We start from the raw sequence: 24,147 nt of genomic DNA on the forward strand, positions 1-24,147 counted from the left end.
ATACACCTAGATAAGTCAGTTCAGGTCTGAGTGTGCGGGGCTAGCAGCCTCTTTCTAGGCGAGCATTAGTGACGGAACTTAGTGGAAGCAGCAACAGGGGAGAGTCAAGAAATGTGGGTTGATGCCAACTGTGTTGAGCTGTTAAAGTCCAGAAGAGTGGCAGTTTTTTGACGTGTGTTTTTTCCGCACGTGCGGATCAGCAGGTTTTGAACTGCTTTACTCCAGCTTTGGTTTTGTCCTCGTCCCTGCAGCACGCAGTGAACCACAGGAAAGTGGCCTTCATGCCTCCTGTGGAGGACATCGGCACAGAGCAGCTCTTCGTCCAGTTCATCTTCTCTGTCAGCGACCATCATGGTGGCACCATCTCCGGCCTCCTCTTTAACATCACCGTCACCCCTGTGGACGACCAGACACCAGAGGTCAGAGGTCAAAGAGGCCCACTGTCTGTGGGGTCGTATTCAGTTCACTTACACACAGGTTTTTGCTCTTTGGTTAACAGGCCTTCACCAACCTGCTGCGGGTGGAGGAGGGTGGAGGAGCCTTTGTGACCGAGGAGCACCTGCAGGTTCAAGACCGGGACAGCCGAGAGGAGGTGCTGAGGGTGGAGGTTCAGAGGACGGCGCGTCACGGCCACCTCGAGCTGCAGGGTCAGGCGCTGCTGCAGGGAGACATGTTCACCCTGCAGGATGTGAGAGGACTCCGACTCAGGTTAGACCAGAACATGAGCGAGTGTTTGTGGGCTGGTTTCCTGCACGTCGGGGCTCTGTGAGTTTTCCTTTTGTAGTTTCCTGTTACAAACTGACAAACTAACAAACGAGACGAGAGGTTGGCAAACAAAAGGATTTAATATAAACCGATCCAAAAAACGGTGGACACGGGACAAAGAAGACGAGGAAAAACTCAAACAAACAAACAAACAGGACTATAGCAAAACAAAGGATCAACGTAAAGAGACCAGAAAACACAGCGGATACAAAGCAACAACTGAAAACTGCAGTTACAAAGGCAAAAACCAACTAAACACACAGACCAAACATACAAAGTACCAAACAAAATGAACTGCCGAGGCAGATACAATACTAACTCATATACTAACTCAAATAATGACTCATATAATGACTCATATACTAACTCGTATACTAACTCAAATAATGACTCATATAATGACTCATATACTAACTCATATACTAACTCAAATAATGACTCATATAATGACTCATATACTAACTCATATACTAACTCAAATAATGACTCATATAATGACTCATATACTAACTCAAATAATGACTCATATAATGACTCATATAATGACTCATATACTAACTCATATACTAACTCAAATAATGACTCATATAATGACTCATATACTAACTCATATACTAACTCAAATAATGACTCATATAATGACTCATATACTAACTCAAATATCACTCAAATAATGACTCATATAATGACTCATATACTAACTCATATAATAACTCAAATAATGACTCATATAAGGACTCATATATTAACTCATATAATGACTCAAATAATGACTCAAATAATGACTCATATACTAACTCATATAATGACTCATATAATGACTCATATAATGACTCATATACTAACTCATATACTAACTCAAATAATGACTCATATAATGACTCATATACTAACTCATATACTAACTCATATAATGATTCATATACTAACTCAAATAATGACTCATATACTAACTCAAATAATGACTCATATACTAACTCATATATACTCTATACTCAATATACTAACTCAAATAATGACTCATATACTAACTCATATACTAACTCATATAATGACTCGTATACTAACTCATATACTAACTCAACAACACAAAGTACCAACAAAGATTAATGCACAGAAATGAACAAACTATAAACCAACAAACAAACTCACTAATTAGAAAATACAAAAAACACTAACGAACATACCAACCGAACTAAACGAAGTACAAACGAAAAACTAAGCACTAATGCCGACAAGAAAACTACCCAACACACAAACTAGACGCAAAAAGTAAAAAGTCACTGCAGTGGGAGGAAAAATCCAAACTTCCTAACGAGAACAAACAGAGCCCAGAGTGATTCAACATGACTGTGTGATGAAGAACGGACAAGCAAGTGGAGTAGATCCGTGAGTGGAAGACTGAGGGGAGCTGATGAAGGGACGGAGACTAACAGGTGAAATGAATCAGTCATTAATGAGTCCAGCGAGTGGAGGAAGAGGAAGTCCATATATGGGTATGGCAGAAAGTGGATGGAGAGCAGGTAGGGAAACAAAAACAAAACCAACCAAAGGGACGAGGCAGGAAACGTAACAGATTCCTGAACAAACTATAGGTTCATGTAGAGATATTTCAGAAGTGTTTAGAATTTGATGATAAAACGTTACTGAACGGGAACTGGGTTTAATAACTACTGTTTTTACTGTAGATTAAAGATTAGGATTATAAGGGACTGAGGGAACTTTTCAGCAACGTTATTTTGAAAAAGTTTTCTAAAGTTCAGTTATCTATTAAATTGATAAACTATTATAGCGCCACTACCCTTTCATTGTGTCTTGTTGTGTAGCCGCACAGCTACACTGAGTCTTTTATCAGACGCTTTTATCCAAAGAGACTTAAAAGTGGCAAAAGCAAAACATCTAAATCCTTTTCCTAAAGGGGAAGAACTTTACAGAGCTCTAGAAAGGTCTGTTTCCATTTCATGAGGTGTGAGATTTAGGTGCAGACAAAGTTGTGGAAGAGTTTTCCGCAGGTCTTTGAAAATTGAAAGTGACCTGGATGAGGGATTGTAGAACTGGATGAGGGATTGCAGAACTGGATGAGGGATTGTAGAACTGGATGAGGGACTGTAGAGCTGGATGAAGGACTGTAAACCTGGATGAGGGACTGTAGAGCTGGATGAAGGACTGTAAACCTGGATGAGGGACTGTAGAGCTGGATGAGGGACTGTAGACCTGGATGAGGGACTGTAAACCTGGATGAAGGAGTGTAGAGCTGGATGAGGGATTGTAGAACTGGATGAGGGACTGTAGAGCTGGATGAAGGACTGTAAACCTGGATGAGGGACTGTAGAGCTGGATGAGGGACTGTAGAGCTGGATGAGGGACTGTAGAGCTGGATGAGGGACTGTAGAGCTGGATGAGGGACTGTAGAGCTGGATGAGGGACTGTAGAGCTGGATGAGGGACTGTAGAGCTGGATGAGGGACTGTAGACCTGGATGAGGGACTGTAGAGCTGGATGAGGGACTGTAGACCTGGATGAAGGACTGTAAACCTGGATGAGGGACTGTAGAGCTGGATGAGGGACTGTAGACCTGGATGAGGGACTGTAGACCTGGATGAGGGACTGTAGAGCTGGATGAAGGACTGTAAACCTGGATGAGGGACTGTAGACCTGGATGAGGGACTGTAAACCTGGATGAGGGAGTGTAGAGCTGGATGAGGGATTGTAGAACTGGATGAGGGACTGTAGAGCTGGATGAGGGACTGTAGAGCTGGATGAGGGACTGTAGACCTGGATGAGGGACTGTAAACCTGGATGAGGGAGTGTAGAGCTGGATGAGGGATTGTAGAACTGGATGAGGGACTGTAGAGCTGGATGAAGGACTGTAAACCTGGATGAGGGACTGTAGAGCTGGAATAGGGACTGTAGACCTGGATGAGGGACTGTAGACCTGGATGAGGGACTGTAGAGCTGGATGAGGGACTGTAGACCTGGATGAGGGACTGTAAACCTGGATGAGGGACTGTAGAGCTGGATGAGGGACTGTACACCTGGATGAGGGACTGTAGACCTGGATGAGGGACTGTAGAGCTGGATGAGGGACTGTAGAGCTGGATGAGGGACTGTAGACCTGGATGAGGGACTGTAGACCTGGATGAGGGACTGTAGAGCTGGATGAAGGACTGTAAACCTGGATGAGGGACTGTAGACCTGGATGAGGGACTGTAGAGCTGGATGAAGGACTGTAAACCTGGATGAGGGACTGTAGAGCTGGATGAGGGACTGTAGACCTGGATGAGGGACTGTAGAGCTGGATGAGGGACTGTAGAGCTGGATGAGGGACTGTAGAGCTGGATGAGGGACTGTAAACCTGGATGAGGGACTGTAGAGCTGGATGAGGGACTGTAGAGCTGGATGAGGGACTGTAGAGCTGGATGAGGGACTGTAGAGCTGGATGAGGGACTGTAGAGCTGGATGAGGGACTGTAAACCTGGATGAGGGAGTGTAGAGCTGGATGAGGGATTGTAGACCTGGATGAGGGACTGTAGAGCTGGATGAGGGACTGTAGAGCTGGATGAGGGACTGTAGACCTGGATGAGGGACTGTAGAGCTGGATGAGGGACTGTAGAGCTGGATGAGGGACTGTAGACCTGGATGAGGGAGTTCAGGTACCGGTGCTGTCGAGTCGACCACTCTGTAGATCAGAGTCCAGACTTTGACCCTGATGCAGCAGCTCCATGAAGCCAGTGGTGTAACGTTTCCTTTTTACTGATCCACATCATTGAAGAAACTGGCTCAGATTTCATGGTCTCAGCTCTTTTCTAATGCAGAGCTGAGTCTACTGTGAAAGATCAGAGTGGGAGGACACATTAGGTGCAACTTAGGGTTCAGACCTGTGCCCAACGACATGTGGACCAGAGGAGCCAGGGACCAAACTGCTGATCCTGCAGTTAGTTAACAACCTGCTGAACCCCCCGAGCCTCTGCCACCTCGCTAATTAATGAAAAGATATTGGTTTAGTGCTGCTTAGTGCCCGTCGGTCCACAGCCAGGAACCTTCTATCAGTCCCTAAGACCTGGCTCAGGACTGAAGAGGACACTCCAGCTTTTAACTCTGTCTGAGAAGCTGAGACTTTCCTGAATTTCCGTCTTTAATTCCTGTTATTACTGTTGTTTTTTGCCTTGTCAGTCACCTGTAAACCTGCATGGAAGAAGTTACGGTTTAATTGGTTCACTCCTTATGTTGCAGGTACATCCACGATGACTCTGAGACCACTAAGGATGAGGTCGGCCTGAAGGTGACTGATGGTCTGAACTCTGCTGATGTCGTGCTGCTGATACAGGTGAATTTCAGTGGTTACATTCGGTCCCAGCATCAGTAGACAGGTTTGAGACGTACGCACTGACTGAGCCGTTCTCCCGCTGTCCTCAGGTCCTGCCGGTAAATGATGAGCCTCCACAGTTAGGTGGAAGTCTGCAGGGGGAGCTGAGCTGTGAGGAGGGGGGGCGGGTCCAGGTGACAGTAGACTACCTGTCAGCCACAGACCGGGACAGCGATGATTCCAGACTCACCTACATGCTGGCCCGAAGTCCAGGCAGAGGGGAACTGCAGAGAGCTGGACTGACTGTGGACAAGTTCTCCCAGCAGGACCTGCTGCAAGGACACATCTACTACGTCCACACAGGTGAAGACAAGTAGCGACTTTAGTGTAGAACAGCAGAAACATGTTGGCCCCGTGGGGACGAGCTCGACATGTCGTTACAGAGCTTTAGTTCTGTGAAACCTTCTCCACCAGCTCCTACTCTGTTATTCTCCCTGAGACAAACAGTGGTAAGAGCTCAGGTTTTTGTGTTCAGGAGGAGAGATCGGACCGGATCCTGTGTTCGACATCGTCACCCTCATCATCTCTGATGGCGAGGCCGGAGGGACTGACACTTGTTGCCATGGAGACGCCCGGCCACCCCCCGTCCCCCTCCACGGCACACTACCAGTTTACGACCTCAACATCACCGTCCTGCCTGTCAACAACAAAGCGCCGTCCGTCACTCTGGGTAGGACCAGTTCAAGTGTTAAAGGCACAGTTCACCTTTTTACTGTAACGGTGGTTCTTGCTGGCAGTGGACTGAGCTGCAGCACTCGGCCGTATGTTTTTTAATGCCTGCTCAGTGGTGACAGGAGTGACTGGAGGGGTTGTCTTTTTTTCTGGACAGACATGCATGTAAACTGCAAGAAGCACGCGTGCATGTGTTGTGTTGTTGCTGCTGCTCTGCTCACAATCCTCTTAATGCAGCAGAGCAGCTCTGACCCCGAAGACGAGTCGTCACCTATCAGCCCAACACACACCGCACCGGGGGGAGGAGGGAGGTGGGATAACTCTCACAGCACATAACACACACACTGTTCCATGGGGAGGATGATAGTTTTTGGCTGTCGGAGCCAAAAAGAGGGATTGAAGCAGCTCTGTGGTTATCAGTGGAGACCAGTGACCGCTGGGACATTTACTGGGATGACTGGGAGATGGTGTGTGTGTGTGTGTGTGTGTGTGTGTGTGTGTGTGTGTGTGTGAGACAGAGACATCATGGAGGCTTGTTTTTGTTCAGACTCTGCATAAATCTCAACTCATGTAGTTTGATTCTTATTTTGAATTACCTACAAGAATTACAAGACAAACATAATTTACTGCACAGTGATAAACAGTTTGTGTTGTTGAACTTCAGCCACTTCAATTTGTTTAATCTAATATTTAAATGATGGTTTACATAAGCATATACCATAACTATTTACCACGGTGTAGAAATACTCACTATGTAGAAACTGAACAAACTTCACACAGACCATAAAATAATTAGTTTACATGTTGCAGCTGTTGTTTTGTTTTAATCTGAATTGTCAGAAGGTATCAGATAAATGTAATGGAGTAATTTAAAGTAACACAAAATGAGTTGAGTTTCAGTTTGTATTAAATCAGATTTAAATAATAGTAGGATCCATTAGGAACACACTGTGAATGTGTGTCCTGCTGCACCTGAAACAAGTGAATCTGAATTTGGAACAAATCGGAATCGTTCTCATTTTAAGACAAATAATATTTCACATTAGAACCAATAAACCTTGTGTATTGTTTGCACATTGCATTGTGGGAAATTTTTAGCATTAGTTTGTTTTTTGTGTCGACCGGGTTAACAAAGTTGGCACTGACGTGTTTTACGTGAAATCTCACTATTATCTGTTGGTAAAACACGCGCACACACACAAAGCTGGGTGAGATTATCATGTCTGTGTGTGTGTGTGTGTGTGTGTGTGTGTGTGTGTGTGTGTGTGTGTGTGTGTCTGTGTGTGTGTGTTTCCCAGGAGGGTGTGAGCAGCGGACAATAAACGTCTTTATAAAACAAAAGGACAGCGAAGCACATGCCGCGTTCACAATAGCCGAGGTGTAGTAGCTGTCTCGCTGTCCGGATTACTGCAGCAGGATAACTCCATAATCCTGCCAGCATATCTCAGCATTCATTCAAAAGCTGCGCAGGGTTTTGGGATGGGGGGCTAGGAGGGGTGCATGTGTGTTTCTTGGTCTAATTAATTAGGAGTGAATAAAGACGCAGCGTAAGAGCATTAGCGTGGTGAAACAAGAGGAATCCGGCTCTACCTTGTTTCTTATTTGGTTTATCAGCGAGATCCAGGACTGTCCATCATTAACGCTCACACACATGCACACACATAAACATGGATGTGATTTGTTCTTGTTAATTAGCAGGGACATGAAGGAAGATGGTGGAATGTTGGATTCATTAGCAACTGAAAAAGAGAGAGAGATGGGAAGACAATAGAACATCGTCATGACTTCAGCTTCACATCCCTGAAAAAGTAAAAGACAAAATGAAGCATGTGTGAAATCGACAAACAACGAGAAAAACTGTATAAAAAAGTTGGAATTAATGATTAATGTTGGAAGGTCCCCTCACCACAGAACACGTTTCCATTCTGGTTCTGGTTCCTTCTGATGTTCTGAAGTGAGCTCGGGTCCAGAGGACTCTGCACTTCCTGCTCAGCATCATTGTTTAGCTTCCTCCTCACATTTCTGGATGCAGCAGCATCAACTTTCCAGGTGACAACAACTTTCCAGTCCGTGTGACTTTGTGGGAATCATGTTAGGGAAGCATCAAACGTCTGTCTGTTTGCGACTGTACGACTGGTCCGAGCACACAGAACCATGCAGGCATGAAGTCAGCTCGAAGGGTCCCGATCCCAGTTCAAAGATTCAACACCACATAAATGTTTCTTGATATGATGATTTTGTTGCAGTGTTGTGAGCAGCCACGATCATTTGCTGTTCTTCAGGTGAGTCCATGTTGGTGGTGAATGAGGGCTCTACAGCCTGTCTATGTGGGGGGGTCCTAGGGGCCTCAGACCCAGACACCCCCCCTGATCAGCTGACCTTCCACGTTGAGACTCCACCTGTGCACGGCTTCCTGGAGAATACGTTGCCAGCACCTGGATCTGAGAAGAGCAACGCAGGAGTCAGAGTCGGTCAGTGTGCTTATGGGGGGGGGTTCCTCACACTTTATTGGATGGAAACAGGTGTTGAGATCATTTTTCCATTTTTACACTGTGCACAAATTAAACATTAAGTTTGGCTGGTGTACGATGTTCAGGTGAATTCTACAAACGGCCTGTTTGGATTTAAAAGTTTGGCCCAGTCGAGTCCTGACGCTAATGAAAGTGCTGATGCTGTAATTGGACTTTTCCCAGAATCCTTTGGACTCAACCACCTGACGTCTGGCTTCATCAACTATGTCCAGTCAGAGCACAAGGGGGTGGAGCCAACCGTCGACCAGCTGTCCATCAGTGTGACTGATGGGCTGCACCACTCTGCCCCCTTACCCTTCTACATCATCATCCATCCAACCAACGACGAGACGCCTTCCCTGCTGCTCGCCGACTTCATTGTACGTCCACATCAGCACTAACTTCACCTTTTCAGCACAAAGACTGAGAAGGATTAAAGAAATCAAAGTTACTGTCCCCCTGCTGCAGGTGAAGGAGGGCAGGATGAGGGAGCTGACCCCGGCCATACTGAACGGTTTGGACCTGGACACCCCTCCAGACCTCCTGACCTTCACCGTGGTCCAGCCGCCGGCTCACGGCAGCCTGATCAATGGCATCTATGGCACAGAGATGAGCCGCTACAAGGAGATGGGAGCAGAGCTCCTGCAGAGGAGCCTGGCCGTCACCTCCTTCACCCTGCAGGAGCTCCGACAAGGTGAGAGAGACACAGGCAGCACATAAAACGACGTGTGATTACTAGCAATAGAACAACTGCACTGCATTTAAAGAAACTCAACCTGGACTCAAGTTATCGTTGATGCGGTTTACTGCCTCTCCAGATAATAAACCCCTGTTCTGTAGCTCCAAGCTGTAGAAACAAAGAGACAAACCAAGCTCCATGTTTCTCTGGAGCTTTATGTGGATCAGCATCTAAGAATAAAAGAGAAAGGAAAGGTTGGAATGGGGGCTTCAACCAGAATCTGTACTAATAAATAAACAGTATACTGATGTATTTCTTGGTGTTTACGCTTCAGCTTCCGTCTTCGTCCTCCTGCACGTTCTCCTCCACCCCTTTGCCCTCCCTTTCACCTGCTGTCCTCCCTCCTCTTTCCCCCCCTCCTCTTCCTCCTTCCTCTGCAGGCATGAAGATCGTGTACATGCACGATGACACGGAAACCCTGAAGGACGCCGTGACTCTGCAGCTGACAGATGGCGTCCACACAGTCCATGGGACGACTCAGGTCACCGTGCTGCCGGTCAATGACGAGAAACCACGACTGCTCAAGTACACACACACACACACACACACACACACACACACACACATTTTTGCTCTTTGTGAGGACACTCAGTATATTCCGTAGTCACAAGATAAAAATGTCCAAGACCAACCCTTAACCTGATGTTAATATAAACTCGATTCTAAACAGATTGGGAAACGAGAAGTTGTCTGATAGTGAGGAAAAAAACAAAAACAAAAGACACCGACACATGATGAAATATGTAGCTGTGAGAGTTTCCTGTTTTACAGATCATATCATTTGAATGTTTAGATTTTCAGGTAAATGATAAATACTGGTTCTTAAAAGCTTTTTGGGGGACTTTAAAGTATAACTTGGGTGATTTCCTCCGGTCACTTCATCCTCATCTTCATGTGCAGATTACTTTGACTCAGTCCCACATTCACCTGCTGCCACAAATACTCACTGGACACCAAACGTGCCGATTCAGTGCAAAAAAGCATCTTGACATCAGAATAAAGTGCTTGTTGAAAACACAGGGATAACCCCCCCCCCCACACACCCATCTGTAAGTCACTTCAGGTTTTGATGTGAACTTGACAGTTTTCTTGGTCCTGGTCTTAAGAAACCACCCACATCAAACTCTGCAGCACTTGTCACACACGCAGCTTTGAAACTGATGTTTGAGCTTTAAACTGATGTTTGAGCTTCAAACTGATGTTTGAGCTTCAAAATGATGTTTGAGCTTCAAAATGATGTTTGAGCTTCACACGTGCATTTGTCTGTTCTAGACTTATGATTCTCGAATGTGTCACAGTCGCCGTCAGGAATGATTTGATGTTAATTTGACTTCACGGTCTGGCCGAGTTGCTCTGTCCCTGCACTCGCTCCGTCAGTGCATCTGTCTGCAGCTGTGAAACCCAGCAGGTGGGGGTGAAGTCAGGGAGTCGACATGGGACAGAAAGAGGGGGAGGAGGATGGGGTGAGGGGGGTGTAACCTGTCTGTGCACATGTGGCTAGTCTCTCTGCTTGAGTGGGTGACTACAGAGGAAATCTGTGACCTCCACCCCCACTCATAATGTTTTCATTTGAACGAGTGATTGGAAATTTGCATCCATGAATGGGTTCCATCCTGTCCCACCCTCCCACCCCCGTACTGTCCCCAGATCAGTAGTTGGTGTGCGTGGGTGCGTTGGCACAGGCCGAGCTGGTACTGTAAAGAGCACTGAGGCAGAAGTAACGCAGAGACTTGGCAGATGCCGGCCTCCTTGTTTTCGCGTTCCTGCAGGATGGATGTGCCAGCTTCTCTCCTGCGTCGATTTTAGTTCCGAGTGAGGAGGCAGCCAGACGGTTTCTGATGTTCAACCCCCCCAACACCAACAGCACCACTTCCATCAGCCCAGATCTCCATGATCCTGCTGGAGAAATCGACTTGAATATTTGTTCACATCTTATGTTCATGACGTCAAACTAAATCTGAGTTCCTGTTTGGTTTTATTAGTTTCACTCTTCATCAGTTCACATTCAGTCTTGGTTTCTGAACAACTCAGCAGAACAAACTAAAATCTGAACTAAAGCACATACAGTTGAATTTCCCTAAAAATCATAGATCGGTGTGCAGAAAAAAAAATTACTGCTGTTTCTCCGTTGGTGTTTCAGGAACGCTGGGTTGGACGTGGACTCTGGTGAGCGCAGGGTGATCTCCAGCGTAACTCTAGAGGCCGAGGACCCGGACTCGCCCCCTCACCAAGTGTACTACTTCATCAACGCCGAGCCGCGCTTCGGCAAACTGCAGCTCAAGGTGAGGAAACAACCCAGAGCATGAGTGGGTACGTGTGTTTATCTTTGTGAGGATTCGTGGTTCGAATAAGGTTCATCTTCACTATTATTTACTGGATTTAATGCTGCATGTTGCCAAAAACTGTTGTGGAAACGTTTTCTGTTACACAGCTTTTATGGAATAAGTCACAGCCTTATAAAACCTATTCCCTGTATTAGATCTGTGTGTTCTATTGTGTAGTATCAGGATGTGTTTTCACATTTTAAATAAAATCATAAAGGTGTTCAGCATCATGATAAAATCTATAAGTGCTGACCTGCTCTGTGCTGCAGTTCTGAGCTGTGTGAATTGTCTGCAGACGCAGTCAGGTTGGACTGAGCTGTCATCTGGTCAGAACTTCACTCAGGACACCGTGGAGATGAACCGTCTGTGGTACAAACACACCGCCGGCGCCAACACTCCCGGATTCAAAGGTCACGACAGCTTCCGCTTCACCCTCAGCGACCTGGCCAACGAGACTCCAGCACAGAGCTTCTTCATCTCCATCCACACTCTGCACAAAGGTCAGAGGTCACATCGGAGTCACAGACGTGGAAGGCTATGATTCTGGTTTAAAGTGCAGAGGCTGAATTTAGTTAGAGAGCAGCTGGTGAACGTAGTGATCAGGAGGAGGTGGTGTTAGAGAGCAGAGGCTGCTGAAAGAGAGAAAACCCTGAGACTAAAGTTTTCCTGGGACAGAAACAGTAAGAAGAATGCCCCCCCACACACACACACTCACACTGGCTGTGCACCTTCACACACCTCAGCCCTCTGTGGTCCCGGTGGCCGGTTGTGGTTCATACATTATTGAGACCCCCCCCACCACAGCTCGCTGTGCCAGCTTTGCCAGTTGGGTGAACACGGTGCTGCGAGGCCTCGGCCCTGCTGGCTCCAGGCCCCCTGATCCTGGAGGAGCTGAGGTGAGAAACAAAAGACCTCCTCAGCTGGTGAATAATTAACGGGGGTGGGGGAGGTGGAGCAGCTGTGGACGGGCGTTGTCTCGTCTCCTCTGGGTGCTCTTGCTCCTCCTCGTCCGCCTCCTCCAATAACAGTCAGCAAAACAGAGACGCTTTGGTCCGCCTTTAGTTTGAGTTGCACTGCATAGATCGTCATTTTACTAACACCTAGAAATGTCCTGGTTCTGCTTCTGACCCAGACGTGTTGCATAGGATCAGTTATCTGCTTTCTGCTGCACAGGCCAGTGAACACAGGAGTGTGTGAATGAGAACAATAATTGAGATCTGACTCTGATGTTGGTTAAAATCCAGCGATTCTCTAAAACATTCAGCAACATTTCCTGCTGCACGCAGCTTCACTAACGAACATGAACTCCGGTGGTTAAAGTGTCTCTGGACTCAGACAGAGATGTTTAGAGTGAAGATGCTCTACCGCAGTGTCTGTCTTTAAAATCCAGCTTCACTTCTTCTTGTTCACCACACTCAGCACTAGTCAAGTGAAAACTACACCTAAAGCAGCGTGCCAGCACGTCCAGTTACTAACTGCTTCATCCAGCAGAAACCACAAAGTCTCCCTCCACCTTCCATACTTTGACCTTTGCCCTCCGACTGCCTCCAGGTGACATAATGCTGCGGAGCAAGGCAGTGCATCTGAGAGAGGGCGAGCGGGTCGCGCTGAACACTGACGTCCTGCTGGCGACAGACTCTGCGAGTCGTCCGGAGGAGCTGATCTTCACAGTGTCTGCCCCTCCTCGATATGGCCTCGTTCACGCTGTCCAGCAGCCCGGAGTCGCTCTGATCAGCTTCACACAGCTGGACGTGGCTGCACACAGAGTGTGTTACACCCACGACAACAGCCACGACGCAGAGACCGACTCCTTCAGGTGAGAATATACTGTACATGCACCTATCCAGGTATAATAGTTCTGTAGATCCACATCAGGAAATCCAGATTTAACTTTGCACTCTTGTGGTTGTTGACTCGTCCATAAACATCCCAACAAACAACGATCAACGGGTTTCACAGTGAGACGGACTGAGACGTTCTTCTGGAGTCTGTGAAGAATTTAATGACGTAACTCTGCAAAAGTGGCAGAAATGCATAAAAAGAAATGAAATGTGAATCCACTCTGGCTCCATGAGTGCATGTTCACTGATATGATGGTGAATCCATTTTAAAATCTGTGGAGGTAATACGAGAAGTTATGGGGATATTCTGCAAACCGGCACCTGTGAACCAACTTTGACTCTGGAGACTTCGGTGTGGATTATGTTATGTCACAACTATTTTGATAATTGAATTCCAATTACTGAGCCTGTCCTCAGCCTGCTGCCTGTGACAGAGGAAGGTGTTAATAAGTTATTTCATAAAACACATATGTTCTAAACGTATTCTTACCATAGTTGGATGGACTTCCTGGTCCAACACTGTTCAAATCCTTAAAGTTATCTCGTTCACACCAGTTAAACCCGAGAATCATCAGTCATAAGATAAACAGTTTATTATAATTGTAATAGTCTAATAATTAATGAACTAAGGCCCTGTTCCTAATCAGTAAAAACAGGAAAATTCTTATTATCTGTAGACAAAACATAACAAAACAAACAGTTTTAAAAACCAAACAGAAATTAAGGAGTTAAGGAATCGTAATGAAAAATAATCTGATCAAAGGAGGAAGTTTTAGGTTTGGACCCTGTCGAGCTGCTCAGTTTCTCACACACTTCCTGTACACAGTCAGCACTAAGCTGATTACTAACCTGTCACTTATTAATAATCTATTTTACAGCAAAGTTGAAATAGATTAGAGTTTTAAACTTTATTCATCAGGAATGTTTGCACAGAATATTAATGTTAATGTTTTAACCAGGGTCTTCATAACATATTATCAAGATCTCAGGAGATCCTGATAATAGAGACTTGAATGGAACAGAAAATAATAAATGAATCCTGATATTTGGAGCATTTATAAAATGTTTGGTGTTGAGCAGCTGTTGTGTTTGACTTTGGCCCTCTCGGTTAACTGAAGCTATTTTGCAGCACAGCGTGAAACTCTGAACACATCAGGAGAATAAATGGGAAATTATCTGTCTACGTATTGTGAGAGGAGGATATTTCTGTCAGCAACACCCCCCCCCCCCCCCCCCCCAAAAAAAAAAAACAAAAACATTTGGCCGACGAAAGAAAAGAGGGTACGGAGACGAGAGAGAGACAAAAAGCGTCAGCGTCAGGGGACGAAAGGCTTCCTCCACTGCAGGATGTTTATCTGCTTTTCCAGCCAATTTGGCAGCAGCATCGTTTTTAAAGGGAGGAGGAGGAGGGACTGTGTGTGACCTGGAGTGTGTGCAGACCCAGGGTTTGTCACCCAGACCTCTTCTGCCCTGACCGGCTGGCTATCTGGCTTCAGAAAGACCAGTCAGATCACAGCCAAAACTGCACGACTGGGGCTGGCTGAAAGGTGGTGAGACAGGCAGACAGGCAGAGAGACGGGTATCGCACCTGGGGTCCACTTCACCGATGAAGTTGTCTTTCCTCCAGCTCTCTGCAGAGGTGATGGCCCTCTTAATCTGCCACCACCGCAGCTCTGACTATGGAAAACGTCAGTAAAAACATGGTTCACTTCAGTTGTTCTGTTGTTGTCTTCTGTCCTAGTTTTAAATCGTGAGCGAGACACTTTTTATTACTTTCAGTTTTAGTTTGACAGTTTTTGGAGTAAACTTTTCCTTATTATTACTATGTGATAATAAGCCCACTGGTTATTTGTGATTTGTCTTAATGTCCATTCAGACAGCTGACACAGCTGGAGCCGGACTTCACTGTGCAAAATGACCCAATTAAACCAAATAAAACGTAGTGTCTGTACTCATCCACAGACTGTTTCAGAATAAAGAAGCTTTACTGTAGTCACAGAGACATCTTCCTGTCGTGTCTGATTCTCCCAGTTCTTCTTTCGTTTAGATCAAATCGATAACTAAAGCTGATAAATATGTTATGTTGAAGATGGTTTTTGTGCTTCTCCGAGTTCTGAATCTTTGTTGTAAATGAGTGAAAAGAAGATAAAATAATTAGATTGTGTTCTGTCAGGATGTTGGGCTGTTTTGTCGACTCAGGTGTGTCCACATCAGAATAACACACCTGTGCATCCCTCGTGTGTGTGTGTGTGTGTGTGTGTGTTGTGACAGCAGATGATGAATGGGCATTATTAGGAGAATAACAACAACGCTGGCATGACGGTGGCCAGAGCAGCGGCCACAGACGCACATCCCTGGGCAAATATGGCCGACACCGGAGCCAGATGTTACCAAAGACCTGCCTATGAGTGTGTGTGTGTGTGTGTGTGTGTGTGTGTGTGTGTGTGTGTGTGTGTGTGTGTGTGTGTGTGTGTGTGTGGTGGCCAGTGTGACAAGGCCTGGGGCAGTTTGTCAGCTGCAGAGCTGCAGGGCTGAGAGGCAGATTGTGTTGGCAGAGGGCTGAGATGAGGACAAAACACACACATACACACACATATACACTGATTTTCAGGTCCAGTGCCCTGTCAATTGTCTGTGTGTGTGTGTGTGTGTGTAACATTCACTAAAACTACAGATGAACATGCGTCTTTACGTGATGACTGAGGCTGCTGTCAGTGTTACTCAGGGAGAATCCATTCAGAGATATTAATATAACTGCACGTGGAGACAGTTCCTCTTCTTGTATCTGTTCTGTTTTCTGGATTAAATCATTTCTTTGTGATTCTCTGTTGAGCTGCAGTGGACGTACTGCAATGTTAGAAGATATTGACTATGTGACTGATTTAAAGGGTTGAAGCTTCAAATGGTCTTCAGACAAACTTCTTGATACATGATTGACATTAGAAACATTTGTGGAACCATCTCATGATTGGAAACAGTATAAACACTAAATGAAACAGTGAAGGTTTGTTTTCTGCCGTCTGATTAATTCAAACTGATTGTTTTGGTTTTTCTGTTAAATGTATGATTCAGAATCACTGAACAGATCAGCACAGTTTGATTTCACTCTGTGATTTACCACAGTAGTATTACACATACATGACAAGATTTTAGGTCTGGAACTGTTCCGAACAAGCAACACAATCTCTGATCAGGGACGGGAACTGAAGACCTTGAAATATAATGGCTGATGGGACAAAATGAAGTCGTAGTGTTAAAGAAAACGTGACTCATCAGACCAGGACATCTTCCACTGTGTCATCTTAGACACTTTAGGGGACAGGGGTCAGCATGATCATTCTGAGCGGCCTTCATGTCCCACCAGGTCACCAGTTGTCCTCCCTTGGACCAGTTTCCGTGGGCAGTGACCACCACAGGACTTTTGGAGATGTTATGACCGAGTTGTTCACAGTGAACTGCAAATGGATCTCACTAAATGCAGTTTTATCTTCACAGTTTTGTTGTCACCAATGGTGACTCGTCCCGCAGCAGCTCCCTCCACTTCACCATTGAACACGGTGACCGTATTCCCCCCACCCTCAACCGCAACACGGGCCTCCGCCTGCACGACGGATCCACAGAGGCCATCACAGCCGAGCAGCTGCAGCTCACTGACCCCGACACGACCACAGCCAACCTGAGCTTTGCTGTCACACAACCGCCACGCTACGGCAAACTGCTGCTGGGGGGGGTCCCACTGACCCCGCCGCTGAGGTTCACCCAGATGGACGTGGACGGGCTGAACCTGGCTTACCGACACGACCTGGGCAGCCCGGCAGAGATCGACAGGTTCTACTTCCTGCCGACAGACGGGAACAACAGAGGATACCTGGAGTTTGGACAGCTGAGGGAGGAGCCTGCTGTCTTCAACATACAGGTGAATCACACACACAAACAGGAAACTACTGGATTGTGTTTTACATCACGTGTCAAACACAAGCGTCTGTTATTTCCTGTCTGTTATTTCCTGTCTGTTACTTCCTTCTGTTACTTCCTGTCTGTTACTTCCTGTCTGTTACTTCCTGTTTGTTATTTCCTGTCTGTTACTTTCTGTCTGTTACTTCCTGTTTGTTATTTCCTGTCTGTTACTTCCTTCTGTTATTTCCTGTCTGTTACTTCCTGTCTGTTACTTCCTGTCTGTTATTTCCTGTCTGTTACCTCCTTCTGTTACTTCCTGTCTGTTATTTCCTGTCTGTTACCTCCTTCTGTTACTTCCTGTCTGTTATTTCCTGTCTGTTACTTCCTGTCTGTTATTTCCTGTCTGTTACTTCCTGTCTGTTACTTCCTGTCTGTTACTTCCTGTCTGTTATTTCCTGTCTGTTACTTCCTGTCTGTTACTTCCTGTCTGTTATTTCCTGTCTGTTACCTCCTTCTGTTACTTCCTGTCTGTTATTTCCTGTCTGTTACCTCCTTCTGTTACTTCCTGTCTGTTATTTCCTGTCTGTTACTTCCTGTCTGTTATTTTCTGTCTGTTACTTCCTGTCTGTTACTTTCTGTCTGTTACTTCCTGTCTGTTACTTCCTGTCTGTTACTTTCCTGTCTGTTACTTCCTGTCTGTTACTTCCTGTCTGTTACTTCCTGTTTGTTATTTCCTGTCTGTTACTTTCTGTCTGTTACTTCCTGTTTGTTATTTCCTGTCTGTTACTTTCTGTCTGTTACTTCCTTCTGTTATTTCCTGTCTGTTACTTTCTGTCTGTTACTTCCTGTTTGTTATTTCCTGTCTGTTACTTTCTGTCTGTTACTTCCTGTTTGTTATTTCCTGTCTGTTATTTCCTGTCTGTTACCTCCTTCTGTTACTTCCTGTCTGTTATTTCCTGTCTGTTATTTCCTGTCTGTTACTTCCTGTCTGTTACTTCCTGTCTGTGTAACTGTGTGTGACTCTATCGTGTTACCTAATTAGTCACCTGCTGTTTGTGACAACACAGACTTTATCAAGCATTTAAACAGTTTGAGAATCTAACAGAACAGCAGCGACTAGTTCCTTTTACTCCATTTTCGTTCCAAATTGTTGGCGACTGACTGTCGTGTCAGTCACCGTCTCTCAACCAGCTATGAAAGAGGTGGCTGCAGCTCCTGTCCTGGGCGGTCACCTGATGCAACAAACACTTTATTTAAACATCATTTACCGACTTTATCCCCATCAGGCCTGGTGGTTGTTTTTGGAGGCAAGGCTGCAACAGCAACTCAGATGGATGAAGTACACAGATAAATATTTGAAGCTGAGAGCAGCAGTTGAGAGGAATCCCTCTAGACCTCCCCTATTGCATGCTACCTGCTCCGGACACACACACAGGCAGCCAGGTGGCTAACGCGCTGGCTGGACCCACTGTCCTGAGCCTTTGAGAGGCTGGAGGCTGTTTGTGATTGGTGTGTGTTGACTGTACTGAATTTGTCAGGACATTTGGCCCAATCTGATTGGCCCGCAGTAGTGCACTTCCAGTCCCTCTATACCAGTGACCAAGATGGTCACAGTGTCAACAGGTGCATCACTGCTGTTGGTCAGTGTCACCAACATGTGGTGGAAGTGTCTTGTGTTGGCTTATGTCTGACGGGTTGGGCTGTTACTCTAATCTCAACCACCACACCTAAATGTCTAATCCCAACCTTTAACCTAAACCAGATCTAAACCAGACCTTAATCCTGAAACCAAGGAGCAACAAAAGTCAAGCAATGAAGCAGGATTTAAAAATATCCCAGAAAGACCAGAAAGAGATAAAAGTCATAAAAACAGTCAAGGAAACATGAAGTCTGGTGTGAAGGTTTGATGGTTGTGTTGTTCAGTTTTCTAGTCCTCACTCAGTGTGTTGTTGAGTCCCAGCTTATTATTCCATATGACAGGAGCGACATCCAGTGGCATAAAGCAGAAGTGCACTTTGCCAGCTTATTCCTGTCTTGTTGACAGTGACACCAAATTTTCAAAGATCAATAAATCTTTGAAAATTTTTTCAAATTTTCTTTTTTAATTGTTAATTTTTCTAGAAGTTACAAGATGGTTAGGCATTTCCATGGTAACACTGTAAAACTACATGGTTTTCATTTGATGTTTTTAGATTTTAACCTGTGAGCATTTTCCTTCACTGACGAAATGAGGATCATGTTTTCCTCCTAGTCATTTTTCAGTGTCCCTCTTCATAATGCCCAAATGAAATAACTTTGCACAGAGAGGACCTACTCATACGAGATCTCAGACTAATTGTTTTTATAAAAGTCTCCTGCTGTGTTCAGGTGGATCGAGTGGACCGGACGCCTCCCAGTCTGACCACCAGGCAGAGTCCCAGCACGGTGGTGGATCTGGGCGGCGGACGTTACGGCATCCTCATCACCAACAAACACCTTCAGGCCTCTGACCCAGACAGTCCCACAGAGGAGCTGGAGTTCTCCATCAGCAGACCTCCACACTTCGGATACCTGGAGAACTCCCTGACAGGTGTGCTGGCTGTTAGCTAGTCAAAGCTCAGACATAGTTCTGAACTTGTACTTTGAGCAGGTCTTAGATTCTGTACTCTTGTCCTGCCAGGAGCGTACATCAAGGGTCGTTTCACCCAGCGGGATGTGGACCAGCGGGCCGTGGTGTTCGTCCTCCCAGCAGACATGGAGGTGACGGCTGACAGTTTCCAGTTCCGCCTCACAGACCCGGCAGGAAACACCATGCTGCCCGAAATGTTTGTAGAACCACAGGATGTGATGTACATATCTACCCGTAACCTACATGAAACTGCAGTTGTATTAGCAGAGACCTGGTTCCCTGACACTTTCAAAGGGATGATGGGGGGGGGGCATCATCCCTTGGCTGGAATTTAAAAGTGTCGACCTTTTCCATATTTATTCACGGGTTTTTAGCTTCGAGAAGTCTGGAGGAGAATGTCAGTGTAAAATCAAAACTATGAGCCGAAATAATGTCAAAAAAAATGTATTAATGAATTTTGCTTGTTTGACGTCCGTTTGCAGGTGAAACAGTCTCTTAACTGTGGAACTATCCACTGTTTATTTCACTGTCTCTGTAGAGTCAGTGAATTAGCGGTGGACTAAAACTTGGGGTGCAGGTTCTTTTCCCAGCTACTAATCAGGGTGAATGCAACAAACTCGAAGCACAATTTAACTGACAGAAAATCTCTAATGTGTTTGTTTGGATTGTGTTTAAAAGCAGCTGAATTCACTACGACCATTTCCTGTTTGTAGTAAAGTTGCACATCACTGAATTACTGTGATCATTCAAAATACAGGTTCTGCTGGTATAACCACGTTTTTATCTGACTTCTAAGCAGAGTTATCTCTGAGGAAGCGAATCCACCAAACACACGGACTGGTTTTTACCAAAGACAAAGTCCAACTGTGTGGCTCAAACACATCTGTCTCTTGTGTATGTGATGGATTCAGCTGAGTGTCTCCTGCAGACTGGAGCTGTCCTGGTCTCAAGTGGAGTTTTCAGCGACCTGCTATAGAACCTGCGAGACAGCAGGGACACTTCAGATCCAGATCCACCGCAAAGGAAAAAGCATCGACCCAGCCTACGTTGCTATCCTGGTACGACAGTAATGCCGCTGTCCACGCAGCAGGATCCCTCTGGGTAATGTGATGGTTTTTGTCTCATAAAGTGCTGCTAATTAAGACTTGATCAGTCTTTGTCTTCTGTGCAGGTGGAGGAAGGATCAGCCAAACCCAGCAGAGACTTCACTCATAGCACAGCCAGTCTGATCCAGTTTGACCCAGGTCTGGCTCTACTGGACTCTTCTGCTTTATTTTATATTGACTGTGTCGAGGTCTTTCTGTTGACATGAAACTCTCTTCTTTGAATCATCACTGGGATAAATTGTGGGATAAAATCTGAATCAGTTCACTTTGGATCTGGTGCAGTTTTTGGCTCCTGCGCACATTTCAGATGTTGCAGCTCTGACCACTGGTCTGATATCCACAGAGCACTGTGATTAGTTTTATCCTGTGACTGTTTCCTGTTTTAGGAGTCAGTATGAAAACATGGAACATTTACCTGGTAGACGATGGTCTGGAGGAAAACCATGAGACCTTCACCATCACACTTAAAAACCCAAGAAATGCCGTCCTGGGACAGAGGACCTCAGCTAGTGTTGAGATCATCGACCCCAGAGGAGGTAACAGCAAGCTGTTAGTTTAGAATACTAATTATAATCATTATTGGTGATAAGATATGGACGTGGGTTTTATCTGATTGATAAAATAAAACACACAAAAGAAGAAACAGGTGGTTTTGAAGAATCTATTGAAAATTCAACCTTTATTTGCATCTTATCTTTTCTGATGCATCAACGTTTTTACTTTTATTTCTTCTTTGCTGTCAGGAAGCTGCGACCCAGAGGACCTGTGGCTGGACCAGGATGAGAAGCGACTCCTCTCACCTCCTCCTCCTCTCCTCCCTGAGCCCCCCAGTCTGGAGGAGGACCCTGTTATCGACATCGAGGCAGAGCTGCTGTGGGAGAACCAGCCTCACCCTCCCAGAGGAGATGTGCCAAATCGCCGGCCATACCTGGACTATGGAGAGGGGATACCACAGGACCAGGCTGCTCCCAGCTACAGCCACACCCACTACCACAGCAAACAGCTGCCAAGAGCTGGGAGTACTGGGACTACTGGGAGCAGCACAAACAGTCTCAGACATGGAAGAGCAAAGGTTAGTGTGCCAGGTTAATTCCATCTTTTGTTTTTTGGTAGTACATGGTCTTTCCACAAGGGGCCTTGTGAATTCTTTTTATTTTGATGTTGAAACCTCCTGAGAAAGGTGACCAGTCTGTCCCAGAGAAAAATAAATCTAAGAATAATGGTTTGAGTTGTGCTTCAAACTTCAATCTTTGTCTCTGAAGCACAGCACGTGTTTAGATTGTTAAATAATAAAAATCTATTCATATATAATATATTCCTCAGTTAGAATACATGTACTGAAGGGATTTCCCTCCCCAATTTTTTTTTCCTTTGTACCTGAAGCTGTCCTTTCTCCTGGAGACAGGAAGCAGCTTTTTCATTTGAATTCTACGTTGCATGGTGGTACAGTATAGCTAGGCTCCATGCTGAATTGCTTAAGTAGTTGCAAATTTGCTGTACAGAATCTTCATTCCTGTGATTCAGGTGCATCTGTCAGGAGAGAGGAGGCCTGATGAGAAGGTGTGGACGGTAAGACTCACTGTCACTTTATCCACAGTTACAGTACATTTACATTTAGCAGACGCTTTTATCTAAAGCAACTTACAAGGGTAGGCAGGGTAAGTGTAAGGAGGTATTGCCTAAGGACCCCTACTGGAGGTAGGCCACAGCTAGGATTTGAACCACAGTCTCCCACATGGAAGGCGGTGATGTTACCACTACACTAACCAGCCACAGTAAATGCCAACACTCACTGAGCTAACCTCCGCCTGGTTCTCCTGCAGTTCCACAGTCTGTCCCCTCTGCAGCTGGGTGATGTCAGTTGGAGCTGGTCAACTCGCAGTCGTCTCCCACAGGACTTCAGAGTTGGAGATGCTCCTAAGAGGGATCATCCATCACCCAGACACCACCCGGAGCGGCGCCAGAGCAAGGTACAAACACACACTAAATTTCAGTGTAAAAATGTAGAAGACCATCTTTTCTTTACAATTTTAGAAAGAAAAGTGAACTGAAACACACGTTAGGCTTTAATTCGTCACCACTCACCTGCTGTGTTGGTCTCCTCAGATGGGGAAGTCAGTCAGCAGCTCGTGTCCCGATGGTTGGACTCATTACAGGAGACGTTGTTACATCCTCAGCTCGTCTGTGGCCAGCTGGGCCAGCGCCGACAGAACCTGTTCTCTGCTGTGAATATCACCAAAACACACACTGACTTCTCTTACTGCATTAAAGGAGAACTACAGATAGCATATTTACCTGTTGATCAGTTTTAAATACAGTAATAAGGTTAGAAAAAAAACATGAAATGTTTTAGGATTTGATCACAACTCTGATTAACTTGAACAAGAAAAGGTTCAGTAACAGCTGCACTGCATTCACAAAGAAACTGGAGATATTGTCTTGTAATTATGAATTACTGTGTCATATTCATGAGATATTAGGTACACTGAATTAGCTGTTAGTAATTAATTGTTCCCACGTATTATTGGCTGTACTGAGAATTATCGCTGATGCTGAAGAAAACTTTAAAACCTGATCATTCTCAGGAAAGTTCTGCAGCGTTCACACTCACGCCTCAGTACAGTGAGCTGCAAAAAAAGCAACAGAACGCTTGTGTTTGTTTAAATGTAGGGACAATTTTGTATTAATATAGAATTTATTTATGTACTGGGTCTGTCACTGAGTTTATTATTTGTAAATCCTTTTCATATTTCCTCTTCCTCTATTTTGCAGTTTACAGTGTATTTATTTATGCTTTTTATGTTAACTCTTTGATTAATTTATTAATTCTTAATCTAAATTAATTTTATTATTTAAATCCTGTTTTATTATTTATGTCATCCTCTATACCATAGATAATGAAACCATAATAATAACTATAAAATAGAAGAAATCATAAATCCCTGATGATTCTAATTTGTTCCCGTTTAACCAACAAGCACCATTAATGTTTTGTACATCTCGTAATTAGGGGATCTTTTCTTTTAATTAATAGTCAGTGTGTTCTGCACAGCTGACTGGAAGTTGGATTCGTGCACGTTTTCAGCTTCAGTTTAGTTGTATTTGTATCTGTGGACAATCACATTAGACAAGTTTTTTGATGCTAACATTTATTTTCTGACACACTGTACCAGGTTCAACAGCAGCCTGACCAGCATGCGCTCCAGAAGAGACATGACCTGGCTGTGGAGGTTTGCAGGGAGGAAACCGTTTTGGCTCGGTGAGTGGAGCGGCTGACTGAACACATGAAAGATAAATGCAGTGTGAACACATGAAATCTT

General features: G+C 45.2%; 1 protein-coding gene across 3 annotated transcripts in view; it reads left to right on the forward strand.

The window, feature by feature from the left end:
• Window positions 1-24,147, forward strand: part of frem1b (Fras1 related extracellular matrix 1b) — a 37,110-nt gene that overhangs the window by 12,378 nt on the left and 585 nt on the right. For all 3 annotated transcript variants that reach the window (XM_026346307.1, XM_026346308.1, XM_026346309.1), the window contains 23 exons: window positions 252-419; window positions 500-708; window positions 4,998-5,091; window positions 5,181-5,433; window positions 5,606-5,800; window positions 8,085-8,273; window positions 8,496-8,692; window positions 8,781-9,006; window positions 9,432-9,576; window positions 11,192-11,333; window positions 11,671-11,875; window positions 12,927-13,191; window positions 16,712-17,132; window positions 19,481-19,682; window positions 19,773-19,917; window positions 20,650-20,779; window positions 20,893-20,965; window positions 21,214-21,363; window positions 21,571-21,899; window positions 22,352-22,396; window positions 22,651-22,797; window positions 22,934-23,052; window positions 24,001-24,086. In XM_026346307.1, coding sequence (XP_026202092.1) covers window positions 252-419; window positions 500-708; window positions 4,998-5,091; window positions 5,181-5,433; window positions 5,606-5,800; window positions 8,085-8,273; window positions 8,496-8,692; window positions 8,781-9,006; window positions 9,432-9,576; window positions 11,192-11,333; window positions 11,671-11,875; window positions 12,927-13,191; window positions 16,712-17,132; window positions 19,481-19,682; window positions 19,773-19,917; window positions 20,650-20,779; window positions 20,893-20,965; window positions 21,214-21,363; window positions 21,571-21,899; window positions 22,352-22,396; window positions 22,651-22,797; window positions 22,934-23,052; window positions 24,001-24,086 — 4,135 coding nt within the window. The remainder of the gene's footprint in view (window positions 1-251; window positions 420-499; window positions 709-4,997; window positions 5,092-5,180; window positions 5,434-5,605; window positions 5,801-8,084; window positions 8,274-8,495; window positions 8,693-8,780; window positions 9,007-9,431; window positions 9,577-11,191; window positions 11,334-11,670; window positions 11,876-12,926; window positions 13,192-16,711; window positions 17,133-19,480; window positions 19,683-19,772; window positions 19,918-20,649; window positions 20,780-20,892; window positions 20,966-21,213; window positions 21,364-21,570; window positions 21,900-22,351; window positions 22,397-22,650; window positions 22,798-22,933; window positions 23,053-24,000; window positions 24,087-24,147) is intronic.

Source organism: Anabas testudineus, chromosome 4, assembly GCF_900324465.2.
Source record: "Anabas testudineus chromosome 4, fAnaTes1.2, whole genome shotgun sequence".
Taxonomy (NCBI): Eukaryota; Metazoa; Chordata; class Actinopteri; order Anabantiformes; family Anabantidae; genus Anabas; species Anabas testudineus.